The sequence below is a fragment of the Myotis myotis genome, unplaced genomic scaffold (genome assembly GCF_014108235.1).
Source record: "Myotis myotis isolate mMyoMyo1 unplaced genomic scaffold, mMyoMyo1.p scaffold_m19_p_20, whole genome shotgun sequence".
NCBI lineage: Eukaryota > Metazoa > Chordata > Mammalia > Chiroptera > Vespertilionidae > Myotis > Myotis myotis.
This window is the reverse complement of record NW_023416325.1, coordinates 22,151,881-22,178,002: the sequence shown is the minus strand read 5'-3', so window position 1 is coordinate 22,178,002 and position 26,122 is coordinate 22,151,881. Positions and strand designations below refer to the sequence as shown.

At 48.5% G+C, this 26,122-nt stretch overlaps 1 protein-coding gene and 1 long non-coding RNA gene across 9 annotated transcripts; one reads left to right on the top strand and one right to left on the bottom strand.

The window, feature by feature from the left end:
- Nucleotides 1-192: 192 nt before the first annotated feature.
- On the bottom strand, nucleotides 193-16,219 carry LOC118678283. 5 transcript variants are annotated; one of them, XR_004974846.1, is made up of 4 exons: nucleotides 15,997-16,219; nucleotides 14,118-14,325; nucleotides 761-1,046; nucleotides 193-252 (listed from the first exon to the last, which is right to left on the bottom strand). It is a non-coding gene; the product is annotated as an uncharacterized LOC118678283 (long non-coding RNA). The 5 variants fall into 5 exon arrangements; XR_004974845.1 differs by lacking the exon at nucleotides 193-252 and having other exon boundaries at nucleotides 451-1,046; XR_004974847.1 differs by lacking the exons at nucleotides 193-252; nucleotides 761-1,046 and adding an exon at nucleotides 12,579-12,925 and having other exon boundaries at nucleotides 14,164-14,325.
- On the top strand, nucleotides 3,230-21,320 carry OASL (2'-5'-oligoadenylate synthetase like). Of its 4 annotated transcripts, none has more exons than XM_036353756.1 (6): nucleotides 3,230-3,506; nucleotides 5,873-6,155; nucleotides 6,994-7,159; nucleotides 14,664-14,905; nucleotides 17,234-17,381; nucleotides 20,625-21,320. In XM_036353756.1, the coding sequence occupies exons 1-6, from the start codon at nucleotides 3,245-3,247 to the stop codon at nucleotides 21,123-21,125; spliced, it is 1,602 nt and encodes a 533-aa protein (XP_036209649.1). In that variant the 5' UTR covers nucleotides 3,230-3,244; the 3' UTR covers nucleotides 21,126-21,320. The 4 variants fall into 4 exon arrangements, with proteins under 4 accessions (XP_036209649.1, XP_036209652.1, XP_036209650.1 ...); XM_036353757.1 differs by having other exon boundaries at nucleotides 3,271-3,506; nucleotides 6,994-7,169; XM_036353758.1 differs by lacking the exon at nucleotides 3,230-3,506 and adding an exon at nucleotides 5,342-5,542.
- The last annotated feature ends 4,802 nt before the right edge of the window (nucleotides 21,321-26,122 follow it).

The following is a 26,122-nucleotide window of genomic DNA, read 5'->3' as shown; positions in this document are numbered from 1 at the left end:
TCAAAGTCTTAGTGGTCTTCAAGGTCCTACACCCTTAGCGCCCCTCCCCCCCCCCCACACACACACCCTGTACTACTCAAACCTCATCCCCTCCCCCTCTCCTCCCCTATCATGTCCCTCCCTTCACACCGATGTTCCTTAAACCCACCAGGCCCACCATCGCCATGGACCTCTGCATTTGCTGTTCCTTCTGCCATGCAGGATCCTCTTCCCTCTGACATACACATGGCTCACTCTTCACCTCAGTCATGTCTGTGCAAATGTCAAATGTCTCCTTTTAGGGTCTTCCCTAACCACCTTAAGACTGAACAACCACACACACACTCACACACACACACACACTCTCACACACACCCACACACACACACACACACTCACACTCACACACACACACACTCACACTCACACTCACACACACACACTACCTCTTAACCTCTTTCTCTGCTTTATATTTCTGCTTAGCACTTATCACCATCTCATTTACTATAGTTTTATTTATCTTGTTTTTGTCTGTCTTCACCATCAGAAAGTAAGCCCTCTGCAGGCAGGGAATTTTGCCTGTTCACTGCTTTATGCCCAACTCCTGACTGGCACATGATAGATGCTCAGAAGAATGTTCGTTGAATGAATGCATGCATGAATGAGTGAATGGCACTCCAAGATTAAACTCCTGCCTGCCTGTCTAGGCACATCCTTTCCGTCTCCCCCTCTTAACCCTCCATGCCAAGGCATATTTAACATCTGAGTCCTTGGCACACACCTGGATAGTTCACGCTTCTCTGTCTTCTCCTGTGTTGTGCCCGCTTCCTCCTGGCCACATCCCCAGTCTTTTAAGACTCTTCTCAGTCAGGCGTCCACTGACACCAGAAGTGACCCAGAAGACCCTCTTCTGCCAGCTTCCTGCCAGGTTTCCATGCCCTTTTCCCGCCGGCACACTCCGCTCTCAGTCCCTAGTTCGGATCCTCTGCTGCTCCGGGTGCCTCTTGGGGCAGGAACCAGTCCCATTTTGTCCCTTAGTGCGATGTCTGGCACCTAGAAGACACTCACTAGATAATTAGTAAATGAATAATACTTGCATTTAGTCAGTGCTTTCTCTGCTCAATATTCCCATGCTTAATTTGCATGACAACCTACGGGCACGGGGTCAAAACGGTTGAGTCTGTAAAGAGTTAACTGGAATTTAAAGTCTGTTCTGTCAGGCAGATGACATGAGACTGTATCTAAAGAACCCTAAAGATTCCACCAACATCTATCTGGAAAATTGGACAGATAGATACGAACAGAAGCTTGACCACCCTCTTACACCGTATACAAGAATACACTCAAAATGGATTGAAAACTAAATGTAAGACTTCAAACCATAAAACCCCTAAAGGAAAACATAGGCAGTAAACTCTCAGACATCTCTCTTAGTAATATTTTTTTCTGATACATCTCCTTGGGCAAGGGAAACAAAAAATGCGTAGCAAAGGAAACCATCAACAAAATGAAAAGACAACCCACTTAATAGGAGATATTCGCCAATGATACATCTGATAAGGGGTTACTATCCAAAATTATAAAGAACTCATACAACTCAACACCAAAACCCCCCCCAGACTATCCAATTTACAAATGGGCAAAGGTCTCGCCTTGGGAGCACAGGCGTGCCTTTCTGTGCCCTTCCTCCCCTCCCCTCCCCGCCCAGGCATGTTACCAGGAGCTCCTTCACTCTCAACCTCCAAGGGCCCTTCCTTTAGCTCTACACCGTGTTTCCTAAGCCCATTTCTTCTAGGAATTACTTTTTCTACCTCTATAATTTACCCAATAAATGTTCTCTTACAAAAATAAATAAATAAATAAATAAATAAATAAATAAATAATGGGCAAAGGACTTGAACAGACATTTTCCCAACGAGGACATACAGATGGACAATAGACTTATGAAAAGATGTTCAGTGACACTAATTATCTGAGAAATGCAAATGAAAACCACAATGAGATATCACCTCACACCTGTCAGAATGGCTACCATCAACAAATCAACAAACAACAAGTGCTGGCGAGGATGTGGAGAAGAGGGAGCCCTCTGCACTGCTGGTGAGAACGCGGACGGGGGCAGCCACTGTGGAAAGCAGTATGGAGTTGCCTCAAAAAACTAAAGTGGAACTGCTTTACGACCCGGGGATTTCACTTCTGGGAATATAGCTGAAGAAACTCAAAACACTTATTTGAAAGAATGTACGCAGACTCATCTTCATTGCAGTGTTGTTTCCAATAGCCAAGCTATGGAAGCACCTCAGGCAGCCATCAACAGACGAGTGGGTTTTTTAAAGCTGTGGTGCATACGTCCAGAGGAATATTACTCAGCCATTTTATGTGACGGCTGGATGGACCTCGAGGGCATTATGCTAAGTGAACTAAGTCAGAGGACGACAAATACCATCTGATTTCACTTCTATGTGGAATCCAAAGAACAATGTACACGAACAAACAAAACAGAAAAAGACTCATAGATACAGAGAGTAGACTGAGGGCTGCCAGAGGGGAGGGGGGCTGGGTGAAAAAGGTGGGGGGATTGAGAAGGGCAGACTGGCAGTTGCAAAGCAGCCCCAGCGACGTCAAGTCCAGCACAGGGAATGCAGTCCAGAGCGTGTGATAACTGTGCACCGTGCCAGGGGGGCCTGGAAACCCCAGCGACACTGTGTAAAGTGTATGATTGTCTGACCACTGTGCTGCACACCTGAAACTAACACAAAATAATATTCAACATCAACTGTCACTGAACAAATAGAAATATTCAAATTAAAAAATACAAAGTCTGTTCTACCTGACTTGAGTCCCCACTGCTCATCCCCACCCTGAGCAAACCCCTCCCCCGCCTGAGCCGCAGTCTGGGTGACAAGGTGGGATGGCCGGACTGACGGATCCCATCCAACTCTGACCTCTTGGGAGAGTGGCCTCTTCTAAGGACCAACTCAAGCCAATTTCACTTTCCGAACGTCATTGAAAGGAAACTCAAAAAGTTGAGAATCGAAACCAATGGCAGAAAGTTGGGCCAGAAGCCAAGCCTGTTAAGGTGGCCCCATTCCTCCCAACCTCAGCTCAGTGCCCCTCTGTGCCTCTGCCACAGCCAGGGTCCCCAAGAAGGGCGCCCCAGATCAGCCCCGTCGCTCCTGGCTTCCTCTCCGCGATGGTCTGTTATCCCAGCAGGGTGCTAGAGGTAACTGAGGAGGCGCTCCCTTAAAAAAAAGGAGGGGCGTGCATGCCAGGAGCTGGGTGTGTGACTACATATCTGCCTGGCTGGGTGCTGTCACACAGCCATGGCACTGTCCGCGGAGATGGAGCTGTACGGCACCCCTGCCTCCAGGCTGGACTCCTTCGTGGCTCAGTGCCTGCAGCCCAGCCGGGAGTGGAAGGAAGAGGTGCTGGAGGCCGTGAAGACCGTGGAGCAGTCCCTGAGGGAAGAGCCCCTCGAGGGAGAGTGTGGGCTGGACCAGGAGGTGCGGGTGCTGAAGCTGGTGAAGGTGAGACCGGGCTTCTCCATCCCAGGCCAGGGCCGGGCACACCCAGCACGAGGGTCCTTATCTCTGAGGGCGCCGGGGACCTCTGCCTCCTTATCCCTAGCCATGCTGCTGACGTCGCTGGGAGCCCCACCTCGCTGCCCGAACCCCACCCCACTGCTGCCTCGAGCAGAACAACCCGGCAAGGAAGCTAAAGTAGTTCACTTTTTGGGGTGCACCAGCATAACCCCGAACAGGTGTGATCTCTATGCTGTGCACCGTGTGAGGCAGATACTGCTCTTTTCCCATTTCTCAGATGAGCAAAATGGAGGCTCAGAGACTTGAGATTCGTAGCAACCAAATGCACAGTAAAGCCTTCGGCTGGCTCCTGGTGTGAGTAGATCATCCATAAAATATAGATTAGAAACAATTGGGGAAATTTTTTAAATTTGAGATAGAGAGGGGGAGAGAGAGAGAGAGAGATTGGTTTGTTGTTCCACTTCTTTGTGCCCTGACCTGAGATCGAACCAGCAACCATGGGAAGACACTCTAACCACTGAGCTACAGGGCTGAGGAAATTTTAGTATGACCTTGATATTAAATGAGATAAGTGAATCGTTGTTGATTTTGTTAGGTGTGCTAGTTCTGTGCTTATGGGAGATATGTTCTCTTACGTTGTACACAAATGCTAAATTATTTAGGGACAGAGTTTCTTGGTGTCTATAATTTACTTTAATGTGGTTTAGATGAAGCAAATGTGGCGAGAAGTTAAGACTTGTTGAAGCTGACTGGATATATGAGTTCATTTTATTCTCTATGTTTTACTCTAATATATATATATATTTCAAAAAGGAAAAGAGAGGGAGAGAGATAGAAGCATCAATGATGAGAGCGAATCATTGACTGGCTGCCTCCTCCACGCCCCACACTGGGGATCAAGCCCGCAACCTGGGCCCTTGATTGGAATCGAGCCCGGGACCCTTCAGTCCACAGTCTGACCCTCTCTATCCACTGAGCCAAACTGGCTAGGGCTCTATGTTTTACTTTTTTTTTAATAATAAAAAGTTGTTTTTTTTCCATGAAGGCACAGAAAGGTGAGGTGATTTGCCCCAGGCCGCACAGCTGGTGGTACAGCTGGGATTTGAACCGGGGTTGGTCTAACTCCACAGCCAGGGCTCTGGGTGCCCCTGTGAGATCCCCCCGCAGCTGCTTCATGTGGCCTCCTGTCCTTGAAGGCTCCACATTCAAGAGGCCCAAACTAGAAAGGCCACGGGGCATCCGACAGTCTCAGTCAGTCCCTCATTTAAACGTTAAGGAAACCGAGGCACGGAGAGGATGAGCGATGTCCCAAGGTCACACAGGAAGCTGGTGGCAAGGCAAGACTAGAATTAAGGTGTTGTTCCTCCCCCTCCTTCTGGTTTCCGGCCCAGGGGAGCCACCTCCGGGAAGGATTGGGAAACCTCAGTCCCCATCTCTTCCCAGCATCTGAAGCTTGAGGTCAAGTGACTTATTGATTTATTTTAATATTTTTATTGATTTCAGAGAGGGAGAGGGTGAGAGAGAGAAATATCAATGATGAGAGAGAACCATCAATCGGCTGCCTCCCCTAGGCCCCACACTGGGGATCAAGCCAGCAACCCTGGCCTGTGCCCTGACCGGGAATTGAATCATGACCTCCTGGTTCATAGGTCAATGCTCAACCACTGCGCCACGCCTGCCGGGCTGACTCTGTAACTGACGTGACCATGACTGCTGGCTAGGAGCCAGGGCAAGTAGCTTTCCACCCCACAGCCCGTTTTCTCATCTGTACTTCAGAGATAATTCTACTCGTACCCACCTCAGTCACTGGGGTGAGGATGAAAAGGTCTTGTCTGCACGAAGGGCTTTCAGGGGTACCAGACCCAGCGAGTGCTCACCCCACCGGCCGCACCAGTTCACCCACCGGGAGAGGAGGCTGATCTGAGGCCGGTTCATGCCCAGCGATCCCACCTCCCGACAGAGAGAGAGAGAGAGATGATTTATGATCACAGCTGGAAAACCAAGGCGGGAGTCAGGTCCAGGTCAGGCTGCCCCACCCCACAGCCCAGGCTCTTACCCACCAGGCAAGGCTGCCCCCCGCCCCCTTTAATGCCATAAATCACTCAGACCGTGTCCGCCTCCCCGTGGAGGGGCAGTCATGGTCCCTGGGAGCAGACATGGCTGCGGGGGAGGACAGTCTCAGAACGAAGCCGGGAGGAACCTGGGGGCCTGCGCGCCCTGCGACCCTGGGCGAGCGGCTTCGCCCCGCGTCCGTTTCCTCGCCTGTAAAGGGGGGGATGGGTGCCCCGCAGCCCCCGTCGGGGTGCGGTGACCGTGGCGCCGGGGCCCGGGTGACGCTCTGTGTCCCGCAGGTGGGCTCCTTCGGGAACGGCACGGCGCTCGCGGGCAGCGCGGAGGTGCAGCTGGTGGCCTTTCTGAGCTGCTTCGGCGGCTTCCCGGAGGCGGCCGCGCGCCACGGCGCCGCGCTGAGGCTGATCCGGAGCACGCTGTGGACCTGCCAGGACCTGCTGGACCTCGGGCTCGAGGTCCTGGGGGTGTCCCCGGGCGTCCCCGATGCTCTCGCCTTCACCGTCCAGACCAGGTGGACCGAGGAGCCGGTCACCGTCACCGTCGTGCCGGCCTACAGGGCCCTGGGTAAGGGAGACGCCACCGTGCCGGGCCCCGGGGACCGGCCACTCGCCCTCCACCCGCCGCGCTGGGGCTGGTGACCCCCCGGCACCGGGTGACCCCGATCCGCCTGTCGCGTGGCTCAGCTTGGGAAACCGGTTTCTCCAAGGGCCGCGCGGACACCTGTGCGATTGCACCGGAGCCTGGCCCGCGGGGCGAGTCCGCAGCGCAACCTCGGTGCTCCCGCAGCTCCTACCGGAGGCGACCCAGGGCCCGGCTCCCGGGCGGCGGGGAACCGGCAGGGACCGGGGGCGGGCCGAGAGGGACGGCGCGGTCCTGATGCCCGCCCCGCCCAGCGCCCACCCCTCTGCCGGGCGCTCTCAGGGCCCAGCTTTCTCACCTGGAACGGGGTGCCCCCTGCGGTGTGGGGGTCCAAGCAAATCTGAGAGAGAGAGAGAGAGAGAGAGAAAGAGAGAGAGAGAGAGATCCGAAGCAGACCTGAGCGCAGCAAGGGAGACAACAGAGCTTGGGTGGCTGAGATTTAGAAAACGCGCTTGTTTCTGCAGAAGGACTGGCAGCGGTTCTCAACCTGTGGGTCGCGACCCACAGGGGTGGCCTAAGACCATCGGAACACACATATATAATTACATATTGTTTTTGTGATTAATCACTATGCTTTAATTATGTTCAATTTGTAACAATGAAATTTGGGAACTGTATTAAAGGGTCGCGCATTAGGAAGGTTGAGAACCGCTGGTTTATGGCCTCAAGTTTCCCTGGAAACACTCCTGTGAATTAGCAGGCTCTCCAGGCACAGGCACTGGGCTTCCTAAATCCGCCTCTCCCTTGGCTTCCTCTCCCCCAGGGCCTTCTGCTCCCCACTCGCAGCCGCCCCCCGAGGTCTATGTGAACCTGGTGAAGGCCTGCCCGTACCCCGGGCATCTCTCTCCTTCCTTCTGCGAGCTGCAGAGAGACTTCGTGAAGCACCGGCCCACCAAGCTGAAGAGCCTCCTGCGGCTGGTCAAACACTGGTACCTGCAGGTGAGGGGCTGCGGTTGGGGAGGTGGAGGAGAGAGGGAAGAAGAGGCAGCGGCCAGACAGGTCATCGCAGGAAACTGCCGCCAGGAGAAATGGAGGTGGCGAGAGGGAGAATGCTAGTGTCATGAAATATAAAGTGGAACAATGAAGAAGCTAGAGAGCCCAGCCGGCCAGCATGGACCTATGAACCAGAAGGTCACGGTTCCATTCCCTGCGGGCTCGATCCCAAGTAGGGGGCGTGCAGGTGGCAGCTGATCAATGATTCTCATTGATGTTTCTCTTTCTCCCTCTCCCTTCCCCTCTGAAATCAATAAAAAAAATAAACAAATAAGAGGCTAGAGAAAGAGGAGGAAGAGAAGGAGGAAGGGGAGGAGGAAGAAAAAGAAAAACTGGAGGAAGGAGAAAAATAAGGAACTTACAGAATTTCAGTGAGCAAGTACTTGTAATGCTGCAGTTACACAGTCTAGTCTTGGCTAATGTCAATTGCAATGGCATATCTGCACGTTAATCTCTGCCCACTGAGGACAGCTAACAAGAGGAAAGACTAGTTGCATTCCACCCACACCAGTTCCCCTCCAATGCGGGAGTTCCTGGGGTCATGATTATTACTGAGTGAATACGTTCATAGCAGTTGCCTTTTAGATTTCACATGCGATGTCTGCATGGTATCATGCATATTTCAAAATATCCATATGACACCTGAAGCTAATATAATATTGAATGTCAACTGTAATTGAAAAAAGAAAGATTATTAAGGGAAGTGGTATATCTCTTTAAGATATGTCAGGATGTATATATTTATTCCTGGAGAGATTATTCAGAATGAAGTTTATATTCGGTTTTACTTACCTTGTAGTTTTATTTTTTTTTTAATAAATGTTTTTTGTATATTTTTATTATTGATTTTTTTTTTACAGAGAGAAAGGGACAGGGATAGAGACTTAGAAACATTGATGAGAGAGAAACATCGATCAGCTGCCTCCAGCACACTCCCTACTGGGGATGTGCCCGCAACCAAGGTACATGCCCTTGACCAGAATCGAACCTGGGACCCTTGAGTCCGCAGGCTGACGCTCTATCCACTGAGCCAAACCGGTTAGAGCTTACCTTGTAGTTTTAAAATAAAAATTATATAAAAAAATAAAAATAAAAATAAAAATTATATAAGGTTTATGTACACACAACAATCCAGATGAATAGTCATCTAAACTTGTGAAAGAAGGGCTCAAAAACACAAAAATTAGAAAAATAAAAAGACGCTTTCTAATTTTTAAAAATGGTAAGAGAGCCAGATTTCAGAAGGACTCAGTTAAAAATAATAATAAATGTATTGCCCTGGCTGGTGTGGCTGGGGTTGGTTGGGCTTCGTCCTGTGCATGGAAAGGCTGTCAGTTCGATTCCCGGTCACGTCGATGTTTTTTTTCTCTCTCTCACTCTCCCTTCCTGTCTCTCTAAAAATCAATTTAAAAACATTTTTAAAAAGAGTAAATGTATTGAAAGATAAAAAATCAAAACATTGCCAAGGTCAGTGAGTTTACAGTTAGTCTGTTTATGGTGGGAAACCAGCAGTTTTCTTATGTGACTATGATATCAACCAGGGTTGTGAAATATCTTTAGACATTAGCATTGCCAAAGCCAAGAATAAAATTGTTTTTGCTGGTAAGACATTCACTTAGAGGAACCGATCCAAGGCTTATGGCTTGGAGAACCGAGAGCTCAGTGGAATGGTGTGTTTGCTCTGTTTGTTGCAAAGTGCTTCCTTCCCGAATATGACATGCACGTTCATGTGTCACGTCTGTCTGCGGGATAAGGTTCAGCTTCACTTGGATGGTCCTCCCTGCTGTTCAAGCCTCTGCCCCTAAGCCAAGGATTCGACCACCTATGGTTTTATGAAACTGTTTTTTGATTCAGTATTATTAATTTGATGTTTTCTTTTATTTGACAAGTTTTATCCAGCTAAGTGTTACAAGATGGGTTGATGGATACGTAAGGGCATAAAGAGCTTGTATTGTACGGTAAACAAAACGAGTGTCCCATGATGCTACAGGGGCTCACAGTTCCTGTCAGGAAGTTTGGTAAAGTCCCTGGTGTCAGCATTGACTTTGATGACTCAGTAGTATTTTAGAGTTCACATCAGTTCATGGACTGGGGTCAAGGGCCAAAGGACTGTGTTGAGAAGCCGGAACTGGCGTGTTGAAATTACGAATATGCAGAGTAGGACCTGAGAAGGAGGGGTCAGCAGGTAGTTCCTTCAATATCGAGCTCCCGCCTGGGGAAGTGAAACTCTCAGGGTCATGTTGACTGAAGGCGCAGTTTCAATATACCTACACAGAGGCCACAGTCACAGGGTTTATTACCTACGGAGCCCAGAAGCAAGAAGGTGAAATGAGCCGAAGGGCGGGGCTGCCCTTCAGTCCAGATCATGAGCGAACAGGGCAGCAAGCACTCAATTGTTCATAAGGTAGTTAGGGCGGGTCACTCATTTTTCCCAGGCGTATTTTTTTTTAGAGAGAGTGGAAGAGAGAGGGAGGGAGAGAAACATCGATGCGAGAGTGAAACACCGATCTCCGCTGCCTCTGGCACGCCCCCTGCCTGGGCTCCAGCCTGAAACCCAGGCATGTGCCCTAACGGGGAATCAAACCCGCAACCCCTCAGTGCATGGGAAGACACCCAACCAACTGAGCCACACCAGCCAGGACTAGTTGAGCTTTTGACTTAAGTTTTTTGTTTACTTTGGGGGGATTTTTTTTTGCCATTTTAAGTGTACAGTTCAGTGGCAATTACATTCACAATGTTGTGTAAATACTACTATCTATTTCCAGAACTTTTTCATCCATCCCCAAACAGAAACTGTACCCATTAAACACTAACTCCCCATGCTACCCTCCCCCAGCCCCTGAGAACCACCATTCTACTTCCTGTCTCTATGAATTTTCCTATTCTAGCTTCCTCATATAAGTGGAGTCATACGATATTTGTCTTTTTGGTCTATCTTATCTTGTCCTTGATTTGTAATAGTGGGATTGATTATCACACCTAATTGGATTAGAGTTCTGGCATAAACACAAATTTATTTATATATTTGATATGTTATTATTGATTTATTGATAAATTGTTTTCTCTAATTGAATCCTGGTAGGAAGAAAGACAAATTTTTATTGAGCTTATGTAAATACTATGTAGTATTTGCATTATGTAAATACTGCATAGTCATGGAAACAGGAACTTAAAGTCACTTTGTTTTTGTTTTTTTAAATTAAATCTTTATTGTTCAGATTATTACAGTTGTTCCTCTTTTTTCCCCCCATAGCTCCCCTTCACCCAGTTCCCCTCCCACCCTCCGCCCTCACCCCCCCCCCCACTGTCCTCATTCATAGGTGCACGATTTTTGTCCAGTCTCTTCCCGCATCTCCCACACCCCTTTCCCCCCCAAGAATAGTCAGTCCACTCCCTTTCCATGTCCCTGATTCTATTATAATCACCAGTTCATTCTGTTCATCAGATTATTTATTCACTTGATTTTTAGATTCACTTGTTGATAGATGCATATTTGTTGTTCATAATTTGTATCTTTATCTTTTTCTTCTTCTTCCTCTTCTTAAAGGATACCTTTCAGCATTTCATATAATACTGGTTTAGTGATGATGAACTCCTTCAGCTTTTCCTTATCTGTGAAGCTCTTTATCTGACCTTCAATTCTAAATGATAGCTTTGCTGGATAAAGTAATCTTGGTTGTAGGTTCTTGCTATTCATCACTTTGAATATTTCTTGCCACTCCCTTCTGGCCTGCAAAGTTTCTGTTGAGAAATCAGCTGACAGTCTTATGGGTACTCCCTTGTAGGTAATTGACTGTCTTTCTCTTGCTGCTTTTAAGATTCTCTCTTTGTCTTTTGCTCTTGGCATTTTAATGATGATGTGTCTTGGTGTGGTCCTCTTTGGATTCCTTTTGCTTGGGGTTCTCTACGCTTCCTGGACTTGTAAGTCTCTTTCTTTCACCAGGTAGGGGAAGTTTTCTGTCATTATTTCTTCAAATAGGTTTTCAATATCTTGCTCTCTTTCTTCTTCTTGCACCCCTATAATTCGGATGTTGGTACTCTTAAAGCTGTCCCAGAGGCTCCTTACACTATCTTCGTATTTTCGGATTCTTTTTTCATTTTGCTTTTCCAGTTGGGTGTTTTTTGCTTCTTCGTATTTCAAATCTTTGACTTGATTCTTGTGATCCTCTGGTCTGCTGTTGGGAGTCTGTATAATATTCTTTATTTCAGTCAGTGTATGCTTAATATCTAGTTGGCCCTTTATCACAACCTCGAGGGTCTCACTAGATTTCTTGAGGGTCTCATTAAGTTTATCAGCAGTTTCTAGAAAATTCTTGAAAAACCTTAAAAGTGTGGTTTTGAACTCTATATCCAGTAGTTTGCTTTCCTCCATTTCTGTCATTTGTGTCCTGTTTCTTTGTCTCGGCATTTTTTATACTTCGCTGTGTCGATAGAGTGGCTTTCTGTGCTGTGTCCTATAGGGCCCAGTGGCTCAGCCTCCCCAATTACCTGAGATAGACACTCTTGGTGCACCCCCTTGTGGTCTTTGTGCACAGTCTTGTTGTAGTTAAGCCTTGATTGTTGTAGGTATCACTGGGAGGGATTGACCTCCAGGCCAATTGGCTGTGAGAATCAGCTGTGTCTGCAGTGGGAGAACTTCTGTGCTAGAGACACCCCTCCAGGGCAAGACTTGCTTCGATGGGGCTTTGGTGCTCACTGAGTCTGCCCCCTGAGTGTGTCCTTTATGGATCTGAGGAGCTGCAATCTGGATGGTCCCACTCTGACCACTGGGCACACTGGCTCCTGGATCTCTAAGGAGGTGCTAATCTAGCCTCTGCCTGAGACTACCCAGAAGAAGCCAGCTGTGAAGCAATGCAAGTTGTCCTGGGGCCTTGGAGCAGCTGCAGATTGTTAAGTAATTTTCAGATTGCAAAGGGCCAGGCCTTTCATATGCAAAAGCCTCCGTGCATGGCTTGAGCGGGTGCCAGGGGATCAACAGGGTGGATCGAGCAGTTATGGCTGCTCTCAGTCCTGCCCTCAGAGGCCCCGCTTCTCAGTGTTCCGGCAATTGCTGCGAGCACCTCCCAGAGAAAGCTGCCCTTGAGTTCCGACCGATGCCAGACAGTCCTGTTTCTCTTGTATGAGTCTGGGTCCCCAGAGACTCACCCGGAACTGGAGCTCAGAGCTTGAGATTCCCTCCCGATTGAAAAAGACAACCGTGTCCTCAGCTGCCAGCCCTCTCCGCATGCACCTCCGCACCTTTGTATTTTACTTCTGCACCGCGCCTCCTCTGAGTCTCGGTATGCTTTTCTCTTTCCTTCTAGTTGTAGAATTTCCACTCAGCCAGCCTTCCTGTGGTTCTGGATGATGTCTTTTAATTGTATTTTTGAAGTGGTTGTATGAGGCAGCAATCTCCGGTGTTTACCTATGCCGCCATCTTGGTTTCTCCTTAAAATCACTTTGTAAATATTTAATCATCATTGTAAGCAGGTCCTATATATGCTATTATTTGGCAAAATAATTCTTTGTGTTTTTTTCTGAGGATTTGTTAGTTTATAACCAATATCAGGACTTTTTATGGAATTTTTTTTAAATTCTGAGGTTTCAGTTGGAATAATATATCATTCAAAGAATGTTTAATCTTAGTTTGCACAAGTCTATCATCTTTTCATGAGGATATGAGATATATTCAGAAGAAAAAGTTATTTTCAAATCATATATTTCTGAAATAAAAGAATACAGTGAAATTCTGACTCAGACCCATTTGGTAAGGATATGAGCCTTCACCCATGAATTTATTTCTAGTCACACTCCATAAATTTCCCATAGTGGAGTGGGGAGAAAGGGACTTGCCCACAGATACATTATATTGTAATCAGATAATTGTTTTTCATTTATATACATAAAGACAAAAAGAACTAATGGCTTTGGTTTTACTGCTTTAATTACAGCATAAAATCTATGCATCATTGAGCTCCTAATCTTACAGGTTATTTTCCAGGTGTCACATACACACACGCAGACAAATTTTTAAGTGATTTAAATTCATAATGACATGCAAGACAACAATAGTGAGCCTCCCAGGAGATATCAGAATCCTCAAGACACACAGATGGAAAAAGAAAGAAGGAAAAATACAAAATACAATCAAATTCCCATTGTCTGGCCCCCAACAGAAAATAAATTCCTATTACCCATCTCCCAATAGCGACCACCAGACAGTCAAACCATAAAACCAGATTCACGGACTGTTGTCACCAGCACGGATGTAAGTGGCCCTCTACAAATAAGAGCAAGAACCAGAATCAGACTTGGCCAAAACTCAGACTTAATCCAGAATTAAAAATAGCAACAGAGGCCCGACGGTCATGGCTCAGTGGTTGAGCACCAGGAGGTCACAGTTCAATTCCCCGTCAGGGCACATTGCCCGGGTTGTGGGCTTGATCCACAGTGTGGGGTGTGCAGGAGGCAACCAATCAATGATTTTCTCTCATCACTGATGTTTCTATATCTCTTTTCCTCTCCCTTTCTCTCTCTGAAATCAATAAAATAAATATTTTAAAAAGCAACAGAGTAGAGTTGGGGAAGGAGGAGAGAGATGTCACAAGAGTAAAAGCTCTTGCCACACGAGATTCACCCTCAGAGTTGAAAAGGGGTCATGTCCACGTGTAAACAGCCCAGGGTGGGTTTCTCAGGCAACACACTTTAGTTCGTTTGGGAAATAGGTGCCCCTGGACAACCTCAGGGAGACGTCCAACTGCCAAAAGGAACTGAGCCGAAAATCGTGTATTAAATAAGAACTTGCAGAGAAGTTGCAAGGGAATTGGGCTGAAGAAGAAAAGCCTTAAAGCAATAAAAAATATAATGGGTGTTGAAAGAAACGATGACCAAGATTGCTAGGTTTATAGTTAGTACCTGTTCTTGATGGGAAAATAGCAATTTTCCCACAAGCTTATCATACCTAGGCAGGTCACAGCAATCGTAGAAGAGCCGGAAATCCTAAACATGAAGAAATCAGAGCATCATGAACATCGGCCCGGGAGGGAACGTAGATCTTTTCTTTGGGTTTGGTTTTGGATTTCGGTTTTGCTTTTAGGTACCGTTAAATGGTCTGCCGAAGATCCTGAAAGAAACGAAGGCCTCATTCTTCCGAAGGCTTACCATTCATCGTCTAAGTTTTAAGAATCCTACTAAAATCTCATTTATCTTGGAGAAAATAAATTGTATTGCTGGGTTTAAAGTCTTTTTTAAAATATATTTTTATTGATTTCAGAGAGGAAGGGAGAGGGAGAGAGAGATAGAAACATCAATGATGACAGAGAATTATTGATCGGCGGCCTCCTGCACCCCCCCCCCCCCCCCCCCCCCGTTACAAGAACTTGGACTTGCCAGTTTCTGGTCCTGTGCCATCCTGACACAGGGTCTTAGGGTCTCGCTCTCTCTGCCCATCTCTTTCCACAGTATGTGAGAGCCAGGAGCCCCAGGGCCGCGCTGCCCCCTCTCTACGCCCTGGAGCTGCTGACCATCTACGCCTGGGAAATGGGCACGCAGGAGAATGAGAGCTTCAGGTTGGACGAAGGCCTCACCACTGTGATGGAACTCCTCCAGGAGTATGAGTCCCTTTGTATCTACTGGACCAAGTACTACACGTTCCAGAACCCGATCATTGAGGACGTTGTCAGAAAACAGCTCCAAAGACAGAGGTACTGGGCCCCTGCTTCTAAACACATGTCCGAGAGGGAAGCAAGAGAACCGAGGGAGGGTGCTAGTGGGGGTCTCTTTTGGGGAGGGGGCTGTGTTAAGTAACAAGGCTGCAATGAAACCTTGAACTGACTGTGGCCACCTTCCAAAATCACCAGGGGCCTTAGCAGCTACACGCCTTTTCCTTGGCCCTCAAGCCACCGCTCCCTCCTATCTTAGCCCACTTGCCCTCAGAAGAGCATGTCAGTGTTTTTTAAAGAGAGCGTGAGAAAGTGGAAAGAATCATGGAGACCCGGGTTTACTCCCAGCTCTGCCTCAGTTCCTTCTCCGTAAAACAGGAGCCACCGCACCACCAACGCGGGGCTGTTGTGAGGGTCAGAGAGAATATCTGCGAAGGCCTCCGTGGTCGATGCCTACGGTGGCACATGCTGCTGGGGCCCATCCGCAGCCCTTGGGCTTTTTCTATTTCCACGAAAGCTGGCTCAGCCCTCAACGGCAGCACCTGCGTCCCTTTGCCTGGTGGCAGTTGGTGGCTAAATACCCCAGCTCCCTCCCCTCTCTGATGGAAGGACTCACTCTGGGTCTCGCCTGCTACACTGCTAATCCCAGCGTCCCTCCCGGGAGACTAACTTCCAGCCTCCACTGCAGCAATCACCCAGATGATCACCCTGACGGGCACCCTTCCTGTCCTTCTCACTCCCCACGCCCTCATTGGTGATCCTGGATCTCCTTCTGAATAAACTCTTGCACTCAAATCCTTCCCTTGGGAACCTGCTGCTGGGAGAACCCAGCCTGAGACAATTCTTCATAGCAGGAGGTCTAAGTCAACGCAAGCAATATCACAAGACTGGTCATTGCTCTTTTACGTGAGTGATGGGTCTTTTTTTTTTAAAAAAAAAACAAGGAAGACAAGCCTGGTCTCCTTAAGAAAAGAGGATTGATTATAAGGAACCCAGAAAATTGAGGTTGGAAAACCATCAGGACCTGACAAACCTTTAGATCCCTCTCTCCCTGACACACTGTCTCACCGCCCACCCTCTCTTTCCTCTCGGCCTCTGCTTCCCTCCCCACACCTGCCCTGCTTCCCTCTTACCTGCTGAGGGACCTCCATCATCCCTGGTCCAAACTCCAGAGAGAACCAGTCTGATCACTAGGCGTCAGCCCTGTGTATCGGGTCCCCAGATGGGGCACTTTGGGTCAGGTGACCCCACCCCATCAGGCAGCCTGGCTTCTACAGGATGATTTCAGGGAGCCAAGGATGTTGGGAGTAACAAGCTTGGGGCCGAAAATGTTCAGTTCACTCCAATGGCCTGCTATCACCTTCTGTCATGTAAAGTCACGGCTCCCTCCTACGTTGAAAGCCCCTGGAACAAGGCCAGCTCTTATCATGGGCGTGGCATCCAACACATGTTGTTACGCAAGCAACCCAAGGAAACTAACCCTAACCCTAACCCTAAGCCCCTTCAAGCTTGTATTCCTTAAACTATTCATTCAGCATTTATGTAGAGGAGAGACACTTAGAGGCAACCCAACCTCTCCTCTTTTGAGGAGGAATCCCACCTGCTGGTTGTGAGAACTTAGGGAGGTCTATGTGCCTCGGTTTCCTCATCTGTAAAATGGGGAGAACAACAGCAATACTAGTCCCCACCTATGGAACTGTAAGCATGAAAAGAGGGAAATTCACATAGGGTTTGGCCCAGTACCCCAAGTATCAGTAGTTGGGGGAGAGGGAGTTATTATTTAAAATGATTCAGCAGCTCTAGCCTCCAACTTATGTAGCCTGTCAGCAAAACAAAGCCTTTGAACTTAAGAGGTCCACCTACCTGAGTGGGCATCTGATATTGCTTTGGCATCTCACTCTCTCCCCGGCCCCCACATACACACATCATCATCATCAAAATTTCTTTTAAAATTTTTTTTATTGATTTCAGAGAGGAAGGGAGAGGGAGCGAGATAGAAACATCAGTAATGAGAGAGACTCGTTGATGGGCTACCTCCCACACATCCCCTACTGGGGATCAAGCCCACAACCCTGGCATGTGCCCCAACCAGGAATCAAACTGTGACCACCTGGTTCATAGGTCAACACTAAACCACTGAGCCACGCCCGCCAGGCAAAATTTTTTACAAACATCTAGAGAATTCTCCCCAAGAGGAATTCTTGGAAATCTAATGGTCTCTGTCCTGTGACTCTCCAGCAATGTCTCTGAGCCCTCGTGGACTGAGGGCTGGGGCTCTGGACACACAAAGGCTCAGGCCTTGAAGAGGTGATGCCTGAGAAGGCTGCTTTCTGGCCAGAAAGAGCCTGGGACCCTCTCCCTGTGTTGCAGGCCCATCATCCTGGATCCAGCTGACCCCACCTACAACGTGGCGGAAGGGTGCAGATGGGACATAGTGGCTCAGAGGGCCTGCCAGTGCCTGAAGCAGGACTGTTGCTATGACAGCAAGGACAACCCAGTCCCCAGCTGGAATGTGAAGGTAAAGGCTCCCTCTGGGCTGCTGCCAGGGGCTTGAAGCCCAGAATGAGATCCATGCATAGCATTTACCTACTTATTTCTGTGTCAATGGAGCCAATGGGGCATTGGAGTCAGACAGTGTGAGGCCTGGCTGCATGACCCACCAGCTCTGAGAACTCGGGGAAATTACTCAGCTCGCTGAGCCTCAGATTTCTTACCTTCAAATCCTTGTTCTGCTTTCCTTCCTTCTTCCCAGACCTTCCTGAGAATCAGCTCTGTGCTCCCAATCATTCCTTGCACGAACTGAGCCCAGGCAAGTCCAATCAGCCAGTTGTTTTGTGCCAACACTGGGCTTGGGGCAAGTGTGGGGGGGTGGGGGCAACAATCTCTGAAACAAACTTGTACAAACTGCTGAAGGACACCTGAATTTTGAGTTGTCTTAAAACGGATTGGAGCCTGGCCAGTGTGGCTCAGTGGTTGAGGTACAGGAGGCAGCTGATCAATGATTCTCTCTCACCATTTATGTTTCTATCTCTCTCCCCTTCTCCCTTCCTCTCTAAAATCAATAAAAATATATTTTACATCCTATCTAATAAAAGAGAAACATGGTAATTAGCCACACCTCTGCTACCCTTCCCATTGGCTAATCAGGGCGATATGCAGATTAACTGCCAGCCAAGATGGCGGCCGGCAGCCAGGCAGCTCGAGGTGAACATGAGGCTTGCTTGCTTCAGTGACGGAGGACTCCAACGTTCCCCGCCTGCCGCTGCTGGCCTCTGAGCTTGCAGTTTGAAACATTGTTACAAATATAGAAGCTAAACAAAACCCCAGAAACCTGCTTTCAGCCAGCCAGGATCTCAGAGCTGGAGTTGAAACAGTGTTTCGATTATAGAACCCAAACAAACCAGATACCTGCTTTCAGCAGCAGAGGCCTAAGAGCTGGAGCCAAGCCTCAGAGCTAAAGCTGGCCCGGAATAAAAAAAAGAAAAGAAAAAAAGGAGTGGTTGGGAGCTTCAGTCACCCGCCAGCCTGAAAACAGCCCTCAGCCCCTCACCCAGGCTGGCCAGGGTGACCCCCACCCTGATCCAGGACACCCTTCAGGGCAAACCAGCCAGCCCCCACCTGTGCACCAGGCCTCTATCCTATATAGTAAAAGGGTAATATGCCTCCCAGCACCGGGATCAGCGGAGCTGCGAGGCCTCCCAGCACCAGGATCAGTGTGACAGGGGGCAGCGCCCAAACCCCTTGATCGCCCTGCGGCTCTGTGTGTGACAGGGGGCGGAGCCACAACCTCCCTATCTGCCCTGCTCTGTTCGTGACAGGGGAAGGCGCCCCAACCCCCCAATCGGCCCTACCCTGAGTGTGACTGAGAGTGGCATCGCAACCTCCCGATCCACCCTGCTCTGTGCATGACAGGGGGCGACGCCCCAACTCCCCAATCTTCCCTGCTCTGAGCCTGATCAGGGGCTGCACCTAGGGATTGGGCCTGCCCTCTGCCACCCGGGAGCAGGCCTAAGCCAGCAGGTCGTTATCTCCCAAGGGGTCCCAGACTGCGAGAGGGCACAGGCCGGGCTGAGGGACCTCCCCCTCCCCCCCGAGTGCACAAATTTTTGTGCACCGGGCCTCTAGTAAATAAATAAGTAAATAAATAAAATGGATTGGAGAATTAGTTCTCTCATGTTCTCGAACTAGGCCTTCTCGATCAGTAAACCTTTCCTTGCTCCAAATTCTGGGGGTGGAGGGGGAGTGGAATTGCTAGAAAGAATTACCAGAGAAGATACTTAGAAAACAAACAAACAAAAAAATGCTAAATAACAGGTAATATTACATGATGCCAAATCTACAGTACAGGCAAAGGCCCTCTCGCAATCCGGGACCCCTCGGGGGATCTCGGACTGCTGATTTCGGCCCCATCCCCATAGGCCAGGCTGAGGGACCCCACCAGTGCACGAATCAGTGCACCGGGCCTCTAGTATGTATATAAGATATATGGTTAATCTCTTCCCGCCCTCCCCTTCCCCCTGATATTCATCAGTCTGTTCTATGCTTCCATGCCTGTGTGTTGAGCATCTGTCCCCTGGGGGTCAGTGCGCATCATAGCTACTGGTTGAATGGTCGCTTAGGCATATATATACATATATACACTAGAGGCCTGGTGCACGAAATTTGTGCACGGGGTGGGGGGGGAGGGAAGTCCCTCAGCCCTGCCTGCTCTCTCTCACAATCTGAGAGCCCAGCTGACATCTTAGGCCCACTCCCCGTGGGCCAGTCAGACATCCTTAGTACTGCCATGGGGTGGGAGAGGCTCCCGCTACTGCCGCTGTGCTCACCAGCCATGAGCCTGGTTCAGGGCTTCTGGCTGAGCTGCGCTCCCCCTGTTGGAGCACACTGACCACCAGGGGGCAGCTCCTGCATTGAGCATCTGCCCCCTGGTGGTCAGTGCACGTCATAATGACCGGTTGTTCCACTGTTTGGTCAATTTGCATATTAGCCTTTTATTATATAGGACACACACACACACACACACACACACACACACACTAGGGGCCCAGCACACAAATTTGTGCACCTTGAAAGAAACTGTAGGCCACAAGGCTGTGGTGGGCACAGGGCGGGTCTTGGCCCATCCTCCACATCCCCACCCAGCCCCTCCCACCATGGCCCCTAGTCCCCTGTCTACCGGCAACCCCGCGCGTGCCCCCTGGTGGTCAGCACACATCATAGTGACTGGTTGTTCGGGTATTCCACCATTCAGGTGTTCCACCGTTCGGTCTATTTGCATATTAGCCTTTTATTATATAGGATATATATTTTTTATTGATTTCAGAGAGGAAGGAAGAGGGAGAGAGAGATAGAAACATCAATGATGAGAGAGAATCATTGATTGGCTGCCTCCTGCACGCCCCTACTGGGGATTGAGCCTGCAACCCGGGCACATGCCCTGACTGGCAATTGAACCCTGACCTGGTTCATGGGTCAATGCTCAACCACTGAGCCACACTAACTGGACCACTTCACCTTTCTTGACCACCATTTCCTTATCTGTAAAATGGGATAATAGGAGAACCAACCCCTCCTAGGGCTGCTGTGAGAATAAATGCATTAAGAAGAGACTAAAAGGCACCCAGCATGGGACCTGGAAGGTGGCTGGCACCCCCTGAATGTTTGCTGCTGCTGCTGTTGGAAAGATAAGGACAGGGAAGGGGAACACTGGCATGCCAAACAGAGGAATGTGGTGACTCAGCCCCTCGCGTCTCTCTTGCAGAGGGCACGGGACATCCAGGTGACCGTGGAGCAGTGGGGCTGCCCAGATTGGACCCTCATGGTGAACCCTTACAGCTCCATAAAGAAGGTCAAGGAGAAGATCCAGCGGAGACAGTCCTGCGAGGGCCTGCAGCGTCTGTCCTTCCAGACTCCCAGCGGCGAGCGGAAGCTCCTCCGCAGCCGCAGCTCCCTGGCCGAGTTCGGGATATTCTCCGACACGCGCATCTGCCTGCTGGAGACCATCCCCCCGGAGATCCAGGTCTTTGTGAGGAATCCGGAAGGTGGGAGCCACGCCTATGCCGTCGACCCCAACAGCTTGGTGCTGGGCCTGAAGCAGCAGATAGAAGACAAGCAGGGGCTGCTCAGAAAGCAGCAGGAGCTGCAGTTCCTAGGCCAGGTCCTGCAGGACTGGTCCGTTTTGGGGAGCTATGGTATCAAGGACAGCGACACCCTCATCCTCTCCAAGAAGAAAGACACACATTTCCCATTTCTGCCCAGCTAGTTTCCTCTGGGGAACCTCTCTGGGCGGTTCTGCCATCTAATCCAGGACCCACCCTGTCAATCACTCCTTCAGCCGCTGCTGAGGGGCCCCAGGTCTCCTCCAGCTTTGTAAAGTTACCCCAGCCCTCCCTGCCAGGAGGAACAGGGAGGGTGTGAGCGATTAGGTATACTGTGAACATAAAAACATTCAAACCTGTAAAGAATTTTTGTGAGTTTATTTGAGCCAAACTGTCGACAATTGCTGGGAAGCAGAACCTCAAGGAATTGAGATAATGCTCCAGAGAATGTTGGGTTACATCTGTATTTATACAGTGCAATCAAAGGAAAGGGACATAGGTGGGGTACATGAAATCCACTGGTGATAGACTAGAGAGGTGGGAGAAAGCAAAGCGGGGAAACCCCTGGGATTGGATAAAAAGTAAAATGATGGACACATACATAGGTGGGTGCAGGAACAATGAACATAACAATGAAGGAATCTGTGGTCTCTGTCCTGGTGCCCAGGCACATTACGTTGTGCCCCGAGGGTTCCAGAAAAAGGGAAGTTACAAGTTACTCAGACATTTCAAGGGTATGTTATAGATGCAAAAAGACAGGCTCAGTGAAGGTAAAGGTTGAACTTGTCAGTGAAGATACTGGCCTAGGATGTAACTACCCACCATCACTGTTTTTAGTTAAAGTTTAATTTCAGACCGTTCTTTGTGGTGACTTTAGGTCTCTGAGTTTGCAAGACCACCATGCAGGCCTCCCCTGAGCTTGTCAGGTTTGCATGTGGCCCCTTTCGTCCACAATACAAATGAACAGACCACATATGACAATAGAATTCTGACCCACAATCTCTGCAGCCACCACTTTGGGAAGCCAAACCACAACCTGTGCAGCAATCAACACAAAATCACCAGGACTTGGTCAATAGCTGCCAGTTTCTTTACCCGCCCTCCCCTCCCCCCTTGTCTTCCAACTCAGGACCAAGCAGAGGAAACCAAATAACCTCGCTAACAATCACATGGGATGATTTCCTGCTTCTGGAGAGCCCGCCTCCAGCCATCCCAGGCCCCCACCTCAGCCAGGGCACACCGGAGGCCCTCTCCCTTTTCCACTATAAAACGTTCCCATCGCCTGTCTTTGAGTCTGCCAAATGCAGGGATGTTGGGTGACTCCCTCGCTACAGCAAGTTGGGAATAAATAACCTTTGTTGATTCTCTTTTGGGTGGTCTTCATTTCTTTCCACTGGTGCTAATGCTGTCCTAGTGGTTATTGCTTAATCTGAAAGGGCGAGGGCTATGCCCTCCATCTTGCCCCAGGACGAGGGCTACGCCCTCCATCTTGCCCCAGGGCGAGGGCTACGCCCTCCATCTTGCCCCGGATCCTCCATTTTTGGGCAGCAGCCATTAGCTGTGTGCTCAGCAAGGAGCTTCTTCCCGGAAGCACAAGCCTCTGCTAGCCACACCTAAGATTTCTTTAAACTAACCAATGATAATCAAGGGAAGTGCGTGTCATAGATACGACCACATCCTGTGTAACAAGACACCGATTTGTGCCCGGCCAATCAGCAGGGCCCACAGGCCTCTCTCCTCCCCTTACTCAACCCCCCTGTAAAACCCCTCTCCCCACAGAGCTCCCTCTCTCTCTGCCACTTGCCACTGCGTCGGTGAGTGTGGTCGGGGAGCCGAGCTAGCTCGAATAAAGCCTCTTTGCTTTTGCATCGGACTCGGCTGGCTCCCTGGTGGTCTTTTGGGGATCCTGAAATCTGGGCATAACAAATCCTTTGAGCCTCAGAGTGGTCATCACCATTGTCTACACCCTGCCAGGGGCTGGAGCCATACTCTGCGATGTGGTACTTCTCGCCCTACTCACTTTCAATAGAATATAAAATGCATCTTATGATTGGTTCTCAAAGCCTCTGGGAAATTTATCCATAGTAACCTGCCTAATTCCCACCTCTTTTTGCCTTCAGGGGCAGAAAGAGTGCCTCCTTTCCCTGGGGTAGACAGGCTAGACCAGTGATGGTGAACCTAACCTATGACACGTGACACGTGTGTCAGAGGTGACACTGGAACTCATTTTTTTGGTTGATTTTTCTTTGTTAAATGGCATTTAAATATATAAAATAAATATCAAAAATATAAATCTTTGTTTTACTATGGTTGCAAATATCAAAAAATTTCTATATGTGACACGGCACCAGGGTTAAGTTAGGGTTTTTCAAAATGGTGACACGCCGTGCTCAAAAGGTTTGCCATCACTGGGCTAGACCCTGCCCTTCCCCATCTTTGTATCCTTCACATTGTAGGTAATGGACATATTCCTGTGTGTGTGTGTGTGTGTGTGTGTGTGTGTGTGTGTGTTTTAAAGAATAAGTCACTTGCCTCTCTTTCATAATAGAAAAGCCCAAAGCCAGAAAGTTTATTTTAATAAAAATTTTAGCACAGCCGAAACCGGTTTGGCTCAGTGGATAGAGCGTCAGCCTGCGGACTGAGGGGTCCCAGGTTCGATTCCGGTCAAGGGCATGTGCCTGGGTTGTGGGCACATCCCCGGTGGGGGATGTGCAGGAGGCAGCTGATCGATGTTTCTCTCTCATCGATGTTTCTGACTCTCTCTATCTCTCTCCCTTCCTCTCTGTGAAAAATCAATAAAATATATTAAAAAAAAAAAAAATTTTAGCACACTCAGCTTCAAAGATAAAACATGATGAAAAGCATTCCAAAGACAAAGCTGACTTTGTTCATCCTTCATAGTGGAGTGTTCTATGTAACCACAGAGATTCTAATGTGTTGGTCTTGGGTGGGTCCTAGGAGTCAGTATTTAAAAGCTTCCAATGTGGCCCTGGCTGGTTTGGCTCAGTGGATAGAGCATCAGCCTGAGGACTAAAGGGTCCTGGGTTTGATTCTGGTCAAGGGCACATGCCCAGGTTGTGGGCTCAATTGGCAGGAGGCAGCCAATCAATGATTCTCTCTCATCATTGATGTTTCTATGTCTCTCTCCCTGTCCCTTCCTCTCCAAAATCCATAAAAATATATTTAAAAATAAATAAATACAAGTTTCCAGTGTGCGGAACTTTGGAGAAGTCCGGACATAGAAAACTGCCATTGTGTGTTCTGCCAAACTTTACTGTGTGTTCCAGTCACCTGGAGAACCTACTTAACTGCAGGTTGTGATTCAGTAGGTCTAAGCTGAACTAAGACTCTGCATTTCTAACAGACTCCTGAGTGTGGCAGATGCTGCTGGCTCACAGATTATATTCGGAGTAGAAGCAAGGCCTAGCCTATCGGAGAAAATAGATTGAGTCCTACTTCTCAAGAGATTCTGATTAGGTTAGTTTTTGGTTAGACCCAACAATCTGCATTTTATTTTATTTTATTTTATTTCTTCTTCTGAACATTTACAGCATTTACAATCTGATTTATTTGTGTTTTTTTTTAAGTATATCTTTATTGTTCAGATTATTACATTTGTTCCTCTTTTCCCCCCCCCATAACTCCCCTCCTCCCAGTTCCCGCCCCACCCTCCGCCCTCACTCCCCACCCACTGTCCTCATCCATAGGTGCACGATTTTTGTCCAGTCTCTTCCCGCATCTCCCACACCCCTTTCCCCGCCAAGAATAGTCAGTCCATTCCCTTTCTATGTCCCTGATTCTATTATAATCACCAGTTCATTCTGTTCATCAGATTATTTATTCACTTGATTCTTAGATTCACTTGTTGATAGATGCATATTTGTTGTTCATAATTTGTATCTTTACCTTTTTCTTCCTCTTCCTCTTCTTAAAGGATACCTTTCAGCATTTCATATAATCCTGGTTTGGTGGTGATGAACTCCTTTAGCTTTTCCTTATCTGTGAAGCTCTTTATCTGACCTTCAATTCTGAATGATAGCTTTGCTGGATAAAGTAATCTTGGTTGTAGGTTCTTGGTATTCATCACTTTGAATATTTCTTGCCACTCCCTTCTGGCCTGCAAAGTTTCTGTTGAGAAATCAGCTGACAGTCGTATGGGTATTCCCTTGTAGGTAACTGAGTTTCTTTCTCTTGCTGTTTTTAAGATTCTCTCTATCTTTTGCTCTTGGCATTTTAATTATGATGTGTCTTGGTGTGGTCCTCTTTGGATTCCTTTTGTTTGGGGTTCTCCGCCCTTCTTGGACCTGTAAGTCCATTTCTTTTACCAGGTGGGGGAAGTTTTCTGTCATTATTTCTTCAAATAGGTTTTCAATATCTTGCTCTCTCTCTTCTTCTGGCACCCCTATAATTCTGATGTTGGTACGCTTGAAGCTGTCCCAGAGGCTCCTTACACTATCCTCGCATTTTTGGATTCTTTTTTCATTCCGCCCCTCCGGTTGGGTGTTTTTTGCTTCCTCGCATTTCAAATCATTGACTTGATTCTTGCGCTCCTCTGGTCTGCTGTCGGGAGTCTGTATAATATTCGTTATTTCAGTCTGTGTATGCTTAATTTCTAGTTGGTTCCCCAATATAACATCGAGGGTCTCATTAGTTTTCTTGTAGATCTCATTAAGTTTATTGGCGGCTTCTAAACAGTTCTTGAGAGACCTTAAAAGTGTGGTTCTGAACTCTATATCTTCCATTGACAATTTTGTCCTGTTTCTTTGTCTCCGCATTTTGTTATGCTTCCTTGGTGCACCCCCTAGTGGTCTTTGTTTGCAGTCTTGTAGTTAAGCCTTGATTGTTGTAGCTAATACCAGGGAGGGTTTGACCTCCAGGCCAAGTGGCTATGAGAATCAGCTGTGTCTGCAGTGAGAGAACTTCTGACCTCTAGGGAGGTGCTAATCTAGCCTTTGCCTGAGGCTATCCGGCAAATGCCTCTGTGCAGGGCTTGGGCGGGGCGGGTCGCACAGGATCAACAGGGTGGGCCAGAGAGAGCAGTTATGGCGGCTCTCAGTCCTGTCCCCAGGGGCTCTGCCTTTCTGAGTCCCAGTACCCGCTGCAAAGCTCGGAGAGAAAGCTGCACTCGCTCTGACCGAAGCAGACAGTCCCGCTTCTCCCG

Coding starts and splice junctions, on each gene's coding strand:
- OASL (XM_036353756.1), top strand. CDS start 3,245: ATGCCAGGAGCTGGGTGTGTGACTACATATCTGCCTGGCTGGGTGCTG. Junction 7,160..14,663: donor CTGCGGCTGGTCAAACACTG/GTACCTGCAGGT, acceptor CTCTTTCCACAG/TATGTGAGAGCCAGGAGCCC. Junction 14,906..17,233: donor AAACAGCTCCAAAGACAGAG/GTACTGGGCCCC, acceptor CCTGTGTTGCAG/GCCCATCATCCTGGATCCAG.